General features: G+C 35.3%; 2 protein-coding genes across 2 annotated transcripts; one reads left to right on the top strand and one right to left on the bottom strand.

Moving 5' to 3' along the window:
* Positions 1-1,875: 1,875 nt before the first annotated feature.
* On the top strand, positions 1,876-13,828 carry LOC132044500 (CASP-like protein 5A1). Its single transcript, XM_059434993.1, has 3 exons — positions 1,876-2,291; positions 4,165-4,297; positions 13,399-13,828. The coding sequence occupies exons 1-3, from the start codon at positions 2,092-2,094 to the stop codon at positions 13,588-13,590; spliced, it is 525 nt and encodes a 174-aa protein (XP_059290976.1). The 5' UTR covers positions 1,876-2,091; the 3' UTR covers positions 13,591-13,828.
* Positions 13,829-18,391: 4,563 nt separating this feature from the next.
* LOC132044501 (protein S40-4-like) lies at positions 18,392-19,297 on the bottom strand. The gene has a single exon (XM_059434994.1). It carries the CDS (start codon positions 19,165-19,167, stop codon positions 18,724-18,726), a length of 444 nt encoding a protein of 147 aa, XP_059290977.1. The 5' UTR covers positions 19,168-19,297; the 3' UTR covers positions 18,392-18,723.
* Positions 19,298-19,876: the final 579 nt, after the last annotated feature.

Below are 19,876 nucleotides of genomic sequence, written 5' to 3'. Positions count from 1 at the left end.
CGATAATTCAAGCATTTTCTGAAAACTTCACGTGACGATAGGGCTCAAAGTGTACCCAGCTGAAGTCAGAATATAAGTGAGGAGGTACCGAGTAGGATTGTTAAATTTCTGATAAGTTCAAACTTTAATAAAAAAGCTTTTAAAATTTATTTTAACATTTTTAAATTTTTTCATATTACCCATTATATTGGTATCAGAGCCAAAAGATTTTTGGACCTAAATCAGGAATATTTTTTTATTTTTTCTTTAGTTTTTTGCACTAATTTAATATCTTCTATTTTAAAATGCTTTTGTCCTGTGGAACCTGCCTTAGAATATAATGGTCCTGCTATTTTCCCTAAGTCTTTTATAAATTTTCTTGCATAATTTATTATTCCTAATTTTTTTTGTAATTCTTTTATATTATTTAGTTTATCTGGCATTTCTAAAGCTTTTTTTCAGCTATATCGGGTTGTAATCTAATTTTTCCAGCTCCTAAGGCTACTCCTAAGAAATTTATATAATTTTTACATAATTCCATCTTCTTTTTACTAATTATTATTTCGTTATCTATAAATAATCTAAATACAGTCTGTAAATGTCCTAAATGTTCTTTAATATCTTTGTTAAATACTAGCATGTCATCTACATAGACTAATACAAATCTTTTATATTCTCCAAATATACTATCAATTTTTCTTTGGAAAATTGGTGATATATATACAAAAAAAATAAGTGAGGTTGCCAGTTTTTCAAGCAGCAAAAGAATATGTTTTAAAAGCTGATAAATAAGATCTGAAGGTCCGTTAATGGGATATAAGGGCATAATGAGCCAGTTCACTATCAGCAAGGGTAATTTTTTTAATCATATTTCTAATTAATTCAAAAGTAATTTTTTGACGAAAAATTAAATGAAAAGCATTTTGTTTTATTTTCTCTAGTTAATAAGGATTTTGACCATATTCCTTTTAAAAATTTGTTTGTGGAAACAACTTCTGTAAATGCAGGTAAAACTGCATATAGAGCCTGTTTGGAGTGGCTTTTAGGTGCTTTTAAGCCAAAATAACTTTTAAGTACTTTTATAGTGTTTGAGTAAAATACAAAAGTGTTTTTAAGCCAAAACATCTAAAATAAGCCAAAAGCAAAAGTCCATCCAAACGGGCTCATAATAGACCCTTGTGGTCTGATCTTTTCTCGAAAACCGTGCATAACGGGAACTTAATGCACCCAACTGCTTTTTTTTTTTTTGGTACTACTCCTTCCAATTTAAAATAATTGAGGATTTAGCCTCTAAAAGTTGATCCAAAAGAATTGAGGTTTTAATCTATCAAAAAGATATTTAGAGCCCGTTTGGATTGGCTTATAAATTGCTTATAAGTCGTTTTCGTTTTTTTTTGAGTGTTTGGGTATACGAACTTAAATCCATTTTGTGCTTAAAATAAGCCCAAAAAATAATTGAGCCCGTTTGGCTTAGCTTATCTAAAGCAACTTATAAGCTGAAAACAGCTTATAAGACAAAAAAAAGAAGTTAGGCTACCCCAACTTATTTTTTTTAGCTTATAAGCTATTTCCCCCAACTTATTTTTTTTTTTTTTAAGTTTTATTTATAATTTTTCGCTTTTTTTTAATCCCATCCAAACAGGCTCTTTGTTATCTTTTTCAAATTTGCTCTTAACACATTCTCATATACCCATGATAATTATGTCAATCTAAAAAAGAAAAAAAATCATAATTAAGGGGATCTTAATCAAAAGCCCTCTTAACTTTTAGGAGTTAGTCAATTTGTTAATCCATATGCTTAAACTTAAAACCTCAATTATTTCGGATCAAAGTGAGTAGTAAAAATGTGTCTTAAGGTTCATGTATTTTGCGTTTTGTTGTTTTCCAAAACAAGGGGGCAAATGTCACAAGTTCCATAACAAAACACTTTCAAAACTCAAAAGTTTCCAAACTAACAAGAAAACAAACCTCCACCTCTTCCTTTTCCATTGCCTTTCCCAATCCCTTTTTAGGGTTGTCTTAACAAAATCCTCACAAATGTCTTAATCTATAATTCCATTTATTCCAAAGTGTAAAACACAGACTCACAGAGAGAGAGAGATTAAGAAAAACATGATGAGTAGGCCAGCGGTGCACCCAGTGCCTATAGCACCAATGATCATAGGTGCACCGAGAGTGAGGATGAAGGATATACAAGGCATGCCTGGTACACTTGGCAGCCTTATTTTACGACTCTGTCAGTTGGTTTTTGCTGTTATCTCTATTTGTGTTATGGTTACCACCTCTGATTTCCCCACTGTTACTGCTTTCAGGTATTCATACATACATAACTTGTGACGGTCTATATATTTTATATTCCATCTGTTTGATCATATTACTACTGTTTTAAAAACTTTTTTGATGATAGAAAGTAGCAGTGGGCGGTGGTGGGGTTGTGAGGGATAATGGGTGGGGGTAGTGGGTGGTGGTGGGTGGAAAAAACAGAGAGGTAGGGGGTTGGTGGGGTGGGTGGTTTGGGTGTGATCGAGGGGTGGTGGGGGTTAGGGTGTGATGGAGGTGGGTGGGGTGGGGGTATAATAGGGAAATGAAATACGTAACCACGCAAAAACCACCAAATCTATGGTTACAAAAAAATAGACTTTTTTATGGGAGACAAAATTTGTCCCAAAATAAGTGTCGCTTTAGGATTTCAAGATAAAAATTAGTAATTGTTTCCAACTATAGCTTTATACACACTCTGTTTCAAAATAAGGAGTGTTTTTACCTTTTCATTTGCTCCAAAATAAATGGTGTTTTACATAATCAAGAAGACATTAATGATGTTCTTCCAATTTTACCCTTATTTGTCCCAAAATAAGTGTCGCTTTAGCAGACAAAATTTGTCCCAAAATAAATGTCCCCTAGGAATTCAAGACAATGAATAGTACTCCCTCCGGTTCAAAAAGAGTGTCCACTTAGCCTTTTTTCTTGGTTCAAAAAGAGTGTTCACTTACCAAATCAATAAAGAATTAATTTATTTTTCTAGATTTGTCCTTATTAAGTGTTAGGTGACCATATCCCAACACTTATTTAATTAGGGGTAGTTTAGTCAATTTACCTATTTTTTTTCTAGGAGTTAGTATTTTCTTAAGGGCTGTGCAAATGGCTCAGTGGACACTCTTTTTGAACCGGAGGGAGTAGTAAATTTTCCAACTATACCCATGTATTAAAGAACTACTTTTTGTTGATAGTGCTCAATTCCCAGGAAACATCTAAGAAATACGGGTAACTCAGGAAACTATACCGTTTATTTATTGTTTTTCTTAATGGGCGTGGAATGAGCTAAAACGACACTTATTTTGGGACGGAGGGAGTATAAAATTTTATGTTGATAAATTGAAGAAATATGGATGAAGAATGGAGAAGAAAAAGAAAAGGCTAAATGTGTAGCAGGTGTGTGTGTTAGGAAGTCTTAAGAGTAACTTAGTTCCGAAAGGAACTTCGTTTCTTAGTGCTTGCCTCGTGCTTTGAGCTGAATTGTTTTTGTTCTAGCTTACTTGCACTTTCGTGTTGATCAATGATTCATTAAGTAGGATCTTCAAAAGCAACCGGTAGAAATCATGGTTTAGGGATTCTGTGCATTTGATGAAGCCTGTTTGATACTATTATTGTTTGGAGAGTTAGTAAGCTGAATGCTTTGTGTTGTATTCTTATTATCAAATGGACGGTGTAAATATTCGATGGATTAAGTTGGAGATAATATTGTTAGTTTGTCCTACTTCTGGCACACCTTAGTGTTTGTTTAATCAATAAATTTACTGAACACATATTCTCCAGCAAATAGCTGGGATTTGGATTTAGTTGCACCTCCGTTTACTTGTTCTTTTTTGCCATTTCGCGTATGTGCCATGTTGTGTTCATATGCCTGTAACGCAGTTGCATTAGTTTGAGAAGGGATTGGACAGGAAGTCGAAGGTGCTTTCATGGAAGGAACATATTTTGTTTGTGAAAAATAGATGTATTCTGAGTTTTAAAATATAAGCAATGCTTCTGATTATGACATTGATGCGATACTGGAATTCTTAGATTCCCTTCAGATTTGAGGGATCTGTATCCATTTGACATTTTAATAAAATTATCTTTTACTGATCAAAATTGGTTCCGTGAAGGGAATTTAACCTGGATTCGCGCCCTTGTTTGTTTCAGCTACCTTGTAGCAGCTGTTGGATTACAGATCATATGGAGCCTTGTACTTGCTATAGCTGATGTATATGCAATATTGGTGAAAAGAAGTTATAGAAATGCAGCAGTTGTCAGTCTATTTGCCGTTGGTGATGGGGTAAGAAACATCTTTTTGCAAATATATTGACCATCCATCCGTGGGGTTGCTTTCTGTGTTCTCAGTTATCAACCTTTCTTCTCTACCAAAAATGTCTTCCCGTATGTTACTTTAGGTTTTCAAATTGCTTCATGATGTCAAACTAGAGGCAGGTTGAAACCTATTTGGTGGTTTCCCTTCTGTTCAAGTGAATTAATTTCAGTTAGGAAGTGAGCTTCTTATGGTAGCACCATATGTTTCTACATTGTCATCACTGTATGTGATGATGAATTTCCTACTAGTGGATGATAGATGATAGGTGTTGATGACATTATGATGCTTTCTACAATTTCATGGAGTTATAGAATGAGCTGAAAAACATGGGTGAAGTGGTTTTGAATGTGTTGCATTTAGTTTTATTTCATTGTAACTTGATAGTGTCGATGACAAGTGATTATGCATCAATTATGAACCCTATTGTTCTTTGTGATTTCTCCATTCAACATATTGTAATCTTTTTCGCTACAAAGTTATTACTTATAACATGCTCTATTATCTGATTTCTGGAAATAGTCTGGTGAGGGAGATAATAACACCAGGGTAGTGTACTCCATTGAGGAAAAGTATGATTTACAAAATTGTTATGTTGGACATTATTCTCCCTAAGTTATCCAAGTAAAACGGGAACATGTTAACTAAATTATTAGGTTGTCTCGTTGAGATCTGTCTCCCTGATAATATTTTGGAGTTTCCTCCTCCTGTATTTCATATGGAGCCAAGGCGTGAGCTATATTTCAACTGATTATGTCAAGTATACCTCTTGAGATAAGTATTCTTTCCTATGGAACTTACCTTAATATTCATGGGAGAAGTTAAGGTAGATACCACTGCATCGGGAATTAACAAGTATTAAGAAAGTCTTGGTGGTGGAATAAAGTGGTGAATAGAGCTTAAAGAGAATGGTATGGAAAATTTTCAACTGTTAAGATGGAGAAACCTTTGAAGAGTATAAAAGAGCTAAGACAGCGCTTCATCAAAAAATAAAAGAGCTTAGAGAGCAGTTTAGAAGGAGACTGGCTGAAAATAAGGATGCGGAAAGGATAGAATGAAATGGATAAGCTAATATGACTGATAGAAAGGGGGTAAAGACTAAAAACCAAGTTCAAAACAATCTTTAGAAATTTTGATAGGAGATAGTGAGATCGAGGAGAGATAAAGAGGCTATTTTAATCAAATGCTTAATACAATCACAAGCATAACTTCACAAATCTCCATACACCTGGGATAGACAAAAGTATTAGCTATATTCATAGAATCGGGTATAATTAAGTAAAGGGTGCTAGGAAAAATGTAAGGGTTAAGAAAAACTGTGGTTAAGATGGTAACCTTGGAATTGCGGTAGATGGAAGAGAAGACGCAGGGTTTGGAATGTGGCTCCATTAGCACTCATGTGGGTCGTTTGGAGGTAAAGAAATTGAAGAGCTTTCGAAGGGATAGAGATGGACTTTGTACAATCGAGAAGTCAGTCTCCTATCCCTTATTTCTCTTTGGTGCAGTCTTGAGGTTCCTTTGTCTATAGAAGATTGTGCCTTATTTGTACAGAACCATATATTGGTACCTTCTGGGTCGAGCTTGTCGCACGGGGCTTGCCTAGTGCGGGTTATCTCTTCTGTGTTGTTTGCGAGCTATCGTACGTGTCGGGTTTACCCCCGTGCGCACCCGGGGTAGCGCGCCCTGCGGGTTCCCTTGTCATAAAAAAATAATAATTATATATTGATGGATTTCTACCTTTTTTTTTTTTTTTTTTGGTGTATCTCTTGTATACGGGTTTTTATGACAAACTTTTCAATAATATGCATCAAAATGAGGATGGTCGTATGGGTATGTATGCAGAAATGATGAGTGCTAAGTAACCGTGTACAATTCTCCTTGTAGAAGTCAAATCATAGTATAGAAGAGCTTAATAAATAATTGACCCTTGAGCTTGTACCCAAATCCCTTCGACATGCCCTTTTTTCACGAACAACCTTTTACACAATAAACGTTTCAGGAAGTGTGATTAATACATACCACTTTGGTGTTTGGCCACCTTTTCAGAACGAGTGCATGTCACGCACCAATGTTGTCATAACCCGTGTCATCAACTTAAGAAAAAGAATAAAATCATAAATCTACACCTATCTTCTTGCTTTATCACACTGCGAGGGTTGCCACCACCATGTTGTGAACTCTCTCTCATTTTTCAAATATTCAATATTCAAAATATTAAGGAATCTTTATTTGAAGTCCATTATTCAAGCACATTTTGAAGCAGCATCAATTTAATTTGGCTAAGCTTTGCGAGCAACTAAGCACCCGGATGTGCACGTATAGATGGCCTCACTCCACTGACAAGTCAACATGGAGAAGCAACAAACCATGCTTAATAGCCATAACATTTGGAGAAGAAAGTTTTCCTTTTACACCAAAAGGAAAGGAAAAAAAAAAAGCACAAATCTAACCACATTTGGAAAAGAAAGCCACAACCATGGCTTTTACCTAAAAGCACCAATAGGGTGGAGCTTTTCAAAAAAAAAAAAAAAAAAAAAAAAAAAAAAAGGATGATTAAAAAATGAAAATGAAAAAGCTACGCCTTGCGTCCATAAAAGGCTTCAAACACAAAATGAATTGAGTTCACTTTCCCCTTTTGTGCTAGAACACGCTAGTGCCAGCAGAGCAAAAGCCTTGTGCTTAGACATAATTCGTGAAACGTTTGGTGTGTAAAAGGTTGCCCGTGAAGCAGGGGTATGTCAAAGGGATTTGGCTATAAGCTCAGGGAGTAAACTATGTACTAAGCCAAACAAGTTATCGTACTCGGGATTGGTTCTCAAATGAACAAATTAATTGCTTGATCATTATATGAGAAATTGTAATAGGTATGGTAATTGGTGTAGCTAAATAACAATTAAATTAAACTTAATAAAAAGCCAAAGAAAGGAATGAATGCTAAGTTGAAAATGAGTCAATTTTAACCTAAGTTGCTCGGACTCAGGTGCGGATGTCCGATACGGGTGCAGATCTAGAGGTCGGATCCTTCATGATCTAAATTTTAAGATTGTGGATATGGATCTAGGTATGGATACGGGTGCGGGGATTCGGCTAAAAATAATGCAAATATCAAAAATAGAGTTATAAAACCTAAATTATGAGATATTATGTGAAACCTTGAGGAGAAAATTTTGATCAAGAGGAGAATCTATGGAGGAGATAAAAGAAAAATGAGTGACATAGAAGTTTCTATAATACAAGGTATTCCATTTTCTTCAATTTCACCATAGCTTTTGTTTGATTACATAAATCATTGAATCTGTCTGGAATTTCTCCCTCGATTTTGGCCAAACTACCCAAAATTGGTTAACCAAATAGGGTACGGATCCCCTGCCTACAACCATGTTGTGTCGACACGGGTGCGACACTAAAGGTGAAGAGTCTGAGCAACATAGATTATTACAAGGCTGGGAATCTTGACTTCACTTGATTAAGTAAATTTATCCTTATTCAATTCTTCTTACTAATTAGAATACTTCTTACGAATACTTATCTACTATAGTATGTCTAGATTCCTATGTTTCTGCATCGGTTACATTTCTTTTAAGCCGAGGGTCTATCAGAAACAACCTCTCTATTCCACGAAGGTAGAGTTAAAGTCTGCATACATCCTACCCTCCCAGACCCCAATTGTGGAATTACACTGGGTATGTTGTTGTTGTTTGTATAGTACGTCTAAATAAAATCACCCCTTTCGGTAATTGGACTATGCGTTGAGTATGAATTAAACACGTGCTATATTCCACGGAAGTGCAAGACATCTCTATTATTATCTTGACTACTACAATTAATATAATACCAAAACCGCTCCTTTCGATTAAGATTAAGAGCTGCATTAAAAATGTTATGAAGAGCTAACAATCAAAAAATGCTATACGGAGCTAAATGGAATTGTAAAAACTAAATCTTATTTTTCGATTAAGGTTTTATGCAAACCCATCAACAACAACCTAAGTTGCTCGGACTCGGGTGCGGATCTAGGAGTCGGATCGTTCATGATCTAAATTTTAAGATCGGGGAGTATGGATCCATATACGGATACCGGTGAGGGTATACGGCTAAAGATAATTCAAATATCTAAAATTATAGTAACATTATGTGGAAAACTTACAAGGTATTATTAGGAGAAATATTGATCAAGAGGAGAATCCTAAAAGAAGATATAAGGAAACAAGTTGACATAGAAATTTCTTTTTTTTTTTTTGATCAGGTAAAAGATTTGATTAATAATAACAAGGCCAACTTGGCCGTATACAAGCGGTATATCATATACCACGAGGAGAAACCTACAAAAAATGATTCTCTCCAAAAGATGCCCAATCCTCTATACAAACAGGAACTACATAGGTGCACCAAAAAAAAAAAAGGGATCAGAGACTACTCCTCAAAAGAGCATAGCTCATCTCCACCCCTTCAAAAACTCTCCTATTTCGCTCTTTCCAAATGATCCACATTAAAGCAAGTGGTGTAACCTGCCAAGCCTTACGTCATCTTCTTCTATCTCCACTCTTCCAACTCTTCCAACTGAACATCAATTCCTTCACTATTCTTGGCATTACCTGGCATTACCGAAGAAACGCCAAACCATCTAAAGATATCTTCCCATAACCTCGTGGCTAATTTGCAATGTAATATAATATGGTTCACGTCCTCACCCGTCTCCTTGCAAAGGAAACACCAACTGGTGCATACAACCTTTCTATTCCTAAGGTTCTCCGCCGTCAATATCACCCCTCTAGTAGCTAACCACGCGAAGAAGCACATCTTCCTTGGCACCTAGGGGATCCAAACCGAGGCATGAGTGAAACTAACCTCTGCCCTAACCAGAAGTTTCTTATAGAAGGACTTAATCGAGAACAATTTGTTGTTTCCCAACTCCCAACTCAAAGCATCGGGTCTGTAAACTGGCTCGTATTGCCTTTGAAGTAAATCTAGCAATCTTTGAAGCTCGATCACCTCCCAATCTTTGAAATTCTTTCTAAACCTCAAACCCTGAAAATGCCCATCCCTTTATGTCCCCCCTAACTTGCTGAACAGACAATTCCCTTTGGCAAGAGACTCTATACAACTTCGGGAATTCGTCCTTAAGCACCAAAACTCCACACCACTTTTTCCCCCAAAAACCAACTCTACTCCCAATCCCGACCTTAAAAGCAATGATATCATTAAAGGCATCCCACCCCTTCATTATATTCCTCCACACACAAGGTATTCCATTTCTTTCAATTTCACCTTAGCTTTTGTTTTAATTATAGTAATCATTGTATCTACCCCGAATTTCTGTGTCGCTTTTGGTCAAAGTACCCAATATTGGTTGACCATATCCGGTACGGATCCCACACCCACACCCATGCCGTGTCGACACGGGTGCGGTACCGAAAGTGAAAAGGTCCATCACCTACCTCAATAAATACCCTGAACCATAAATAAGATATTACTCCCTCCGTCCCAAAAGATTGGCGTTTTTCGCTTTTCGAGAGTCAAACGAGTTGTTCTTTGACTGTAATTTTTTCATATCCTTTCAATATTTTAAATTATTAATTATGGTGACTGTAATTTTTTCATGTGTTTTCAATATTTTAAATTATTAATTATGGTGACTTATAGTACTTTTTATTTAGTTTCCAAATATGTAAATTTCATTTCGAAAAAATTAAAGATTCTATGTTCAAACACACAGTCAAAATTAAAAAGTTTGACTCTCGAAAAGTGAAAAGTGCCAATCTTTTGTGGGACGGAGGGAGTAATAGGGAATCACACATTGGATAGAATAAGAAAGATTGACCTTAAATTAATACTTCAAGATCCATCAATATTCCAATTTTCTACTCCATAATGGAGTTCAAATTCCCAAAGACACAAACAAGTTTAATACAAATCATAACTGTGATAAAAAGACGAGGGTAAAAGTAAGATTCACAACTTTTGGTCCTTACTTTGTTTTTTTTCTTTAAATGGAACTTTTGGTCCTTCTTGAAACAGCAATTGTAAAAATCTCCAGGGCAAAAGCCCCAGCTTCCTTCACTAGGGAAAATGTCCCTACCGGAAATAGGAGACTCAAGCTAAGGAGGAGACTTTTACCAAGTTTTGTCCCCAGTTCAAGCTATTTCAAGGAGTAAAGACAATATTTGTGAAACTTTGCATTTACCTTTCACTATTTGTTTTAGTTGTTATTTGTGTTAAAGCTTATGTATATTTGGAAATTGAACTCTGTGATTGAGTGGACTTTATTGTTGCATAATTGATGGATCATGATGTATTAAAGTTAAGTTAATTATTTCATGTTATCCCCTATGTGCAATTTCCTCATTAGTGCCCTATTTATTGTTCAAAGCATTAATTGAGGTAGGTGAAGTGCCGAATAGCCTTTTGAATGTTGCGGCATAAATGGGTTCTTGTTGATGTTTGTACTAAATCTTGATCGAAATTAGTTTCTAGAATTCCACTTAGCTTTTCATGTCCTTTTTGGTACGAAATGTGTTAGTCAAGATAATCGAGATAGGTATTGTCCAAGTCATACTTAGATAATCATAATATTATCTGCACCACCAAAATAGGTAATTCTAATTAGACGTTCGATGGTGGATGAGTGTATACCTGAGAACCATTCTAGTTTGTGGACATAATTGAATAGATTTCGGATTGATTGATTATCTTAAGTTGATCATCAATAAAGTCAAGATTCAACCTTGTTATAATCGAACCAATCCCAACTTAACATATAAAAATTGAAGGTCGTTTGATCAGTTTCTAGCTAGACCACCAAATTTAGTCTTTAGGCGTGGTATTAAAGATGGTAGAAACTAGAAAGAAATGAGGTAGATTTGAAATCTCTTACGTGGAAATTATCTCAAAAGACTTTCTATCTTTAGTAACCATTATGGATTTAGCTAAGATTTGAACACAATGGAAGCAAAACATCGATTGTGTAATGGAAGCAAAAATATCCATACAGTTAATCCAACTAGCTGGCACTGGAACCGCTGACCCAACTTACAAGAACCTTTACTTCTTATGAACCGGTAATCCAACTAGTTGGCACTAAGGTTAGTTGTTGTTACACTTATATTAGATACGGGTAGGGATAAGTTTGAGATTTGTAGAACGTCTAGTTTTAGAGACCCCATAATGTGCTTTAAAAGACAAGTACTTAACAACATTAGATGAACGGAGCAGAGTAGGAGGGGAATATATGGAGCAGGTGTAGTTATTATTTGATTGGGAGAAGTAATTGGATCATCTTTTGCATCGTCTGTTTTTGGATACATTGTAACCCCTAGCGTAATGTATAGTTTACAAGATTGAACGGCCACTTCTCCATACCCTTGATTAGGTTGTTTTCCGAGATTTTTGAGCTGGGTATGTAAGCCAATGCAATATGCATATGTTTTAAATAAGGCCAAACCCATCGACAGACACCTGTGGTCGTCCACTTCTTTCACTTGAACACCTCAAGTGCCCCTTGTTCCATTTAGACACCTGAGGTAGGGCTAGACTGTGTCATTTAGACACTTTTTGCTGACCTGGCAACTTGGGTGAATTGCACAGCAAACAGGCGCGTGAAGACCTAAAAAACGTATTTTTATTTTATTTTATTTTCTTTTTCATTTTCTCTTTCTTTTACATCAATTGAAAAAAAAAATCATTGGAAAATTACAAAAAAATCTATCACTGTTGGTCTTGTCTAGTTCACTGCAAGAGTTTTGATTCTGCAATTTTGAATCATCGGTGTTCACTGCTGAAAATATGAAAGCTACATCAGGTTTGAAGCATATGTCGGGCAAAAAATTAAATCCGCCATTGTTGGCCGACGGAGCTTCGACTTGAGTATTGGTTTTGGAGTTCTATTGCATGTCGAATCTGAAACTAAAGTGGAGTTGTGTTTGAACTAACTCGATGCTAAAACCAACTGAAATATTGTTGAACTTGAACTTGAAAACTCATAGAACTCCATTGAAGCTCGTATGAAGCTTGAAGGTGAAATTTCAAATATTTCGATCAGAAAATTTTCCCCGCAAAAGCCATTCGTCTGGGTTTGCTGTTTTTTCTTTGGAATTGCTTGCTTGATAAATTAATCATTGTTGAAAATGAAATGAATCTGTAAGAAAAAAACATGGAGGAAGAGGGTGAGGTTGGGGGAACGGCAGGTGGAGGACGGAGGGGTTAGGTGGGTGGGGGTGAAAATAGGTTGCTTCTTTTTTTTTTTTTTTTTTTTTTGCTCCTTTTTTTAATTTACTAAATAGTTTTAAAATAATTTTTCTACTCATATTTTATTCTTTAATAATTATTTTTAGTATATATGCCACATGTCTTCATTTAATTCGCTGTTTTGACACGTCATCGGCGAGTGTATTACACTCACACTATATATTTGATTGATAGTACAAAAGTGTCTAAGAGGAACAGGGAGTGCCCACCTGAAGTGTCTAAATGGAACAAGGGGCACTTCAGGTGCTCAAGTGAAAGAAGTGGACGACCACAAGTGTCTGTCGATGGGTTTGGCCTTTAAATAAGGACTGTTTAAACAACTTGTTTTCAACCTATTGACTTTTAATGGGGCACATATGGAATGATTTTAGTAGGTGATCATCACTATGGTTCATGATTCCACTTTGGTGCAGATCACTTCTACTCTTAAGGTCAATCTGGTCAGTTTTCTGCCAGGAACGGATCTAGAAGCCTGGTCATGAGTTCACGTGAACCCTGTAGTTTTTGTTCTAACTTTGTATATATAGTAAGAAATATACTAAATTTCTATAAATATTTGACTGTGAACCCGTTATTATTATAGTATTAACTTGAAGCTGTTGTAGGAACCCATAAAATTCAAATCTTGAATCCCCCTCTGTTTTCTGCTATATCCAGCTGCAAGCATAATGTTTATATTCATTTATTGTAAGGAATGTTGATACACATCATTGGCGATCTACTGAATTTTAATGGGGCACCTGTAAAAAAGAAGTTTTAATGGTGCACTTGTAGAAGGATTTTTTTAGTATGTGATCGCTTTGGTTTGTGATTCCTCTGTGGTGCAGATCACTTCTACTCTTACATTTGCTGCCGCCTGTGCATCAGCTGGAATTACAGTTCTTATTAGCAATGATCTTGACAAATGTAAAGTGAACCACTGCACGAGATTTATGTCAGCTACAGCAATGGCATTTTTAAGCTGGTTTGCAGCATCACCATCCTTTTTCGTGAATTTTTGGTTTCTGGCTTCCCCATAGATGCAGTTCCGTTCGCCTGCAAAAGGGACTAGGGGAAGGCTCTTACTCTGCCTGTGCAGTGTTTCTATTTGCAGTAAGGCCACCTTAACTGCTCTTATTTGTATATCACTGTATTACTGCTTGACATATTTAATGAGGAAGAATCCTCTTTGTTTACAAAGTTGATGTAGAACTATTTCAAATATTTGGCTCGATATCGCTTTCAACATTATAATAGATCTGCAAGTTTGGGTGACTATTTCTGGATGTTCTGTTGAGTTATGTGACAAGACTGCTCGTGAAGCCTCTAACTTGTTTAATTTACTATCTCATGGTCAGATTTTTAACCTCTTCAGTGTTTTATACTCTACTTCCTAGTTTTATATAGCCATAACTGCTCATGGAACATCAGAGACAATTTTCGATATCTGAGGGTTCTAAAGTTATTGTTTTTCAGAAATCATATCACTGCATAGTGCGTACACCATTTCTCTTGTTTCTTTTTCTCCTTTGGTAAATTCTGCTGGCAAGAGACGCCTGTTCATTACTTCCTTCCCATATTATACCCTTTACTAGTGCAGTTATTTTATATGAGTTTAATAAAAGGGAAAAGGGTCAAATATACTCCTCTACTTTGTTTTATTAGTTAAATATACCCTTCGTTAGTGAAAGTTTACAAAAATACTCCTGGCGTCTTCACACTTATGCCCCTATTTGGATGGAAATCCCCAAATCCTCTCAAATTACCCAATTTCAAAAAAATTACCCACTTTTTTGTTGACCCGCCCCGCCCCGCCCGACCCGCCTATCATCATCATCAAGCTCTAGCTTCATCTTCTTCCATGGAGAAAAAAAGAAAAAAGCAAGAACACACTCAAATGATAAAATCCAAGTACTGGCTGCACCAAGTGATAAAATCCAACACTAATAGAGATGTTTGAATACTGCTTTACATAGGAACTGGCTTATGGTTATAGCTAGTATTAATGTTGTGTGTGTTATCTAATACATACATATGTTGTATGATTATTTACAATTGTTATATGGATTGTCAAGAGTATGAAATGATTATTGCAATAAGATTAAGTTAGTTAAGTTACCAGTGCATATTTTCATGTATATGTTAGATTATACGGAGTTGAATGTTTTGATGACTTAATTGTCCATCCCATAGCAGAGTTAAAGATTTTGATGGCTTAAATGCTCATCTTAGAACAGAGTAAAATAGTTTAAAAGAGGTATGTTGGAGCCTATAACGAATAACTCCCAGAATGAACGTGTGGTTCGTTCATTCCTCATAAGCATATTATTTGATTGCAATTAAAAGTATCTCATTTATTACCCCTTACCTCATCCATTTCCACTCTGATTTCATTGTTCTTGATTTTAGCTGCCTTTTGCATTTCTAGAACTCTGCAATTCATCATCACATGCAAAAAATTTCTACCGTGCTTACAATTGTTTGGGACGTTCTCATATTCCCTTGAGTGGAGAATTTTCATCCTCCAAACCAACCCAAACTTTTTCAGGCCGCCATCCACACTTTTATTTAGCCATACCAGGTCTGGTTCTGTTTTTTATAGTGATTTCTAATTCTAAAGGTGTGCCTACATCGCCGATTAATTGTCTTACATAATATCTGTTTTGGGATTTTATCATTTGGGTGTGTTCTTGCTTTTTTCTTTTTTTCTCCATGGAAGAAGATGAAGCTAGAGCTTGATGATGATGATGATAGGCGGGTCGGGCGGGGCGGGTCAACAAAAAAAAGTGGGTAATTTTTTTGAAATTGGGTAATTTGAGAGGATTTGGGGATTTCCATCCAAATAGGGGCATAAGTGTGAAGTTTGAAGACGCCAAGGGTATTTTTATTAACTTTCACTAACGGAGGGTATATTTAACTAATAAAACAAAGTAGAGGGGTATATTTGACCCTTTTCCCTTAATAAAATGTTTTGTGAACTATTGCATCAAAAAATTTGTTGTGTTTCGATTAAGTGTGTATGAATATTTTTCATTATACGAACTTTCTGAAAAAGGCCATGAGTGCCAAAGTATATAATTAGCCATGCGTGGGCTAACAGTCGATTGACTATGCGTGTAAGTGACACGATGATTTCCATGTAAACCATATCATTTTGAACATGAATTCAAAATTGTTGTTCTTTAATGCTTTATTGCAAAGAGTGTTCGATATCTATTTGATTCGTGAATTGTTACTGAAACATGTGTGTACCATGAAACCATATAATGCATGCATTCTTGCGATGTCAAATTGCTATTGTAGGGTCGTAGCTCCCACAGTGCACACATGTCTAATTTTAGCTGTAGGACCGCCCCACTGCTGTAAATGCTCTAGTACTATATCAGATGTATATAGTCATAGTATATTATACATGCTTTTTTTTTTTTGGCTAATAACTGTCGACTTTATTTACCAAAGTAATCTGTACAAAGCAAGTTTCCAAGACTAATTAGAAGTCTGAGCTAAACAGCCTCATCCTTCCATCCTATTACATCAGAACCACTAATCCAGTAACTAGTCTAGGCTAAGGATAGAAAATTCAAACTAGACAGTTTTCTAAGTCTTCTTGTAATGCTTCCTCTACAATGGATCTCTAGCACTAGCATCTTCATTTCTCTGCTTGTGCTGGAAAATTCTTATGTTCCTCTCTTGCCACATTTAGTATACTGTTCCTGCCAAAGTCATTTTGTATATGTCAGTTGTACTACTACTACTCTTGCACTGTCTTGTTGCGCAGTCAACTTCATTCTGCCAGTTCAAAGGTGATCTAGTGATCCCTTGCCATCTTAACAACCTGTTCCACAGCCCTGCTGATACAGTGCATTCTAAAGGTGGGTGTGATACAGTCTCATTGGTAGTATGACACAAGGGGCAAGTAGCATCATCAATGAGTCCCCATTGTGCCAGTTTATCCCTAGTTAACAAACTCTCAGTGTGTTGCCAATCCGAGCATGAAAGTTCACCTAGGTGATCCCTAATTGTTGCACACTAGTTTCCTCCAAGTCACTTTTTGGAAGTTGCCTCTAATTACCTTGTACATCATCTGAATTGAGAAACTTTGCATTTGGACCAGATCTGCCTCTATATAGCCAACACCTTCTAGTACTTGTTTAGATTTCAGAATCTTCCTAAGCAGCCAAGAAGCTGTATTGGCTTGCATCTTGCGCACTGCTCTGCCTTTCTCATAGTTGGAATGGACCCATTGTACCCACGACTTGTCCTTCTTAGAGTATAGATTCCATAAGAGTTTGCAAATAGCTGCCGTGTTCCAAGTTATGATGTATAAGAAGTTTAGTCCACCTGCAGATAAAACGCAGCCTATTCCATGCTAATAAAGCCTTTTTAGATGCCTCAGTCCCACCTGTCCATAGGAGCCTCCTACATATTATACATCCTTTTTATCAAGGTAAGTGTAATAGTATATGATTACATGTTATGGATTGAGGCTACTCTTAGCAGATAGTACGCCGCTGCTAGAGTACTATATTATAGGTTAATGAGGTTAGTCTTAGCACATAATTCTGTAAAATCTGTTCAAAAGAACAAAGAGAAACTTCTTTTTTCCTTTACTAGAAGATATGTCAATTAAAGAGGTGATTAAGAGGACCTAATTTTTGTTTAATTATTCTGTAATATAAAAAATTGTTGGTCCAATTAATTTGTATTCACATTGAATAGTTCACTAAAGGAATAAAACGTTTCTTTTTTAAGAAATTTTATCATTCCGAGTCTTTAGAATAAAAATGGAGGGATACATCAACCATTCCATCACCCTCTCGATGATGAGAGGGACAGAAGTGTGTGTTAGCGTGTTGATTTTAGCTTGTAAGGATTGTGTAAGCTAATCTGTTGCTTTCTTACCTACTATAGTACTAAATTGAATATTACCCAAAAGTCTACACATCCTCATCTCATTCTATGTAATACTAACATCTTTATGTGTTTGTTCTCTCCCCTTGACTTCTTTCTGCATTTACCCAAAAAACGTAACTGCAAAAACAAGGAACAACAATGATAGGCTTAACATATTTGTTTATTTATCTTTTAACATTTTCCGTTTGGTTTTCTTCAATAATTACAAATAAGAAAGTACACATAAGAATGCATAGTAATCCTAAAAGTACATGTTGCCTCATGCATTCTTGAGTTCGAAAAATCAAAGTTCCAATTTCGTTTCAGTTGTTAATTCACTCGTTTTCATGGGGTCGGGGTAAAATGAACAAATCGTGAATAAGTAATCTACCCGGTGTTTACATCAAACCTATAACTTTCCTCTGGGTAATAGTAATCATATCCGGTGTTTACACCAAACCATATAAATTTACTATAGTTATTTGAGTTAATGAGGTAATCATAAATGTTAATTAATCATGATTAAGTGTTAAAGGGTTAAGTGTTAAGGGTTATATTCAAACACACTCTTATTTTGACTTGGTATAAATGCCGGTGCTAGTAAATTTTTACCCCTCTCAAGATCGTGATAGTATCACATAAAATGAAACGCGGGAGTACTTATCAAGTAAACAAGAAATCATTTGGTGACAATTCTATAGATATTCAGGAAAACAGAATACAAAAATTACTAGAAACTACAAACTGATCATCCTCTTGATTGATGTTTCAATTGCAAAATTCCGATGATTCTACAAGGAAAGAGGATATCAACAAAATGGGGGAATAATACGAATTTTCTAAGTGATTCTCTGTAACGTGAAGTCATAGCTACAACCAAACCAGAAAAACCAGAGGATCGGTCTACCAAAAAACACTTGCAAAACATAACAGATTAAAACCAGAGGATCGGTCTACCAAAAAACACTTGCAAAACATAACAGATTAGTCCATCAAGAAGACAAGAACCCAAAAAATATCCAAAGGTGTGACCTCGTGATGAAATGATAAAGCTAAGAATCAGGAGATCTGAAGTTCAAATTTTAGTTTGAGGTAAAAATACTATGCGATTTCTTCTCATCAGTCTAAGCGTTGGTGAATAGAGTTATCCGATATCTATGCTGACGGAAGGTGGCAAGTACTCTGTGAAATTAGTTGAAGTACGCGCAAGCTGACCCAACACTACGATCATAGAGAAAAAAACTAAAAAAAATAAAAGAACCAAAAAAACTCCAAAATTGTTAGTCTTCAAAACCAGTTTGTTTCCAAATAGCATTCCTCACCCTACTCAAATCTCTTCCTTTAAGTGTCCTCCCCATACCTTCCTGCACAGAAAATGAAGCCATTCTTGTCCTTGCTAAATATTCATGAGGTGGAATTCTGTTATCCTCATCAAAATCATCATTGTCTCGAACATTATAGTTGGTCTCTTTCAAGCAATTCTCGTACTCGTTACCTAGGATTTTCGACCAATCAGGTACTTTCACGGGCAATGATGTTGATGCTGCAGGCACAAATTTTTTTGCTGGTTTTTTCAAGAAACGTGAACTTGGTATCAATCTTTTGGACTCAGAGTGGCTAGGAACTATATTACTATTATTATTGTTCCAACTATCAGCTTCATCAAACTCAAATTGTAGATCATTAGGACTCATAGGACTAATTCTGATTTTTCTTGTTGCCATTAATGGGAAAATGATTAACTAAAAAGGATAATGAGTTGTTGATAAAGATAAGGAGATATGGTATTGTTAGTTTTTTTAGTTTATCTTTTTTGTGTTTTGATCAAAGGAGAGGGACTTGTACATGACTTTTAAGTTCATTATATAATGGTGGGTCGAGGGTCGACCTCTTTATCAACTCTCTTCCTTTCTTTATTGTGTTCTTTTTTCTTTACTTTATGATTAATATAAAAGTTTATAAAATATAGTACTGTGCTCCCTTCCTTTTATTCCTTCATTCCTTGTTCAATTTGCATAGTCATAAGAAAATATTGCTTTATTTTACTAAGTTGTCCTTATTAATATGCTTTTGAAAAATTTAAATTTGACTAACATAAGTTTGGAAAATGATTACTTAAAATAATAAGGGTAGAATTAGAAAAAAAAAAATTATATATATATATATATATATATATATTCTATCTTGATTCTCTGAAATGGACAAATAAAAGAAAAAATACTTTTAATCTTATGTAGAAGTAAAAGGGAACATATGAAGTATTTTATGAAAAAATCTTTTCTTTTTAGTTTTGTTTAAAAAAGAATGATATTTTTTTATATTTGGAAGTTTTTTTCACCTAACTTCAAATTTCACTCCTAATGAAATGCTCTTACAACGATAGAGATGTAAGAATATATTTAAGATCACAAACTTTATAAGTATATTGGTAGG

The sequence above is a fragment of the Lycium ferocissimum genome, unplaced genomic scaffold (assembly GCF_029784015.1).
Source record: "Lycium ferocissimum isolate CSIRO_LF1 unplaced genomic scaffold, AGI_CSIRO_Lferr_CH_V1 ctg4666, whole genome shotgun sequence".
Lineage (NCBI taxonomy): Eukaryota > Viridiplantae > Streptophyta > Magnoliopsida > Solanales > Solanaceae > Lycium > Lycium ferocissimum.
Note: the sequence above shows the minus strand (reverse complement) of the source record. Positions and strands in the feature narration are given on the sequence as shown.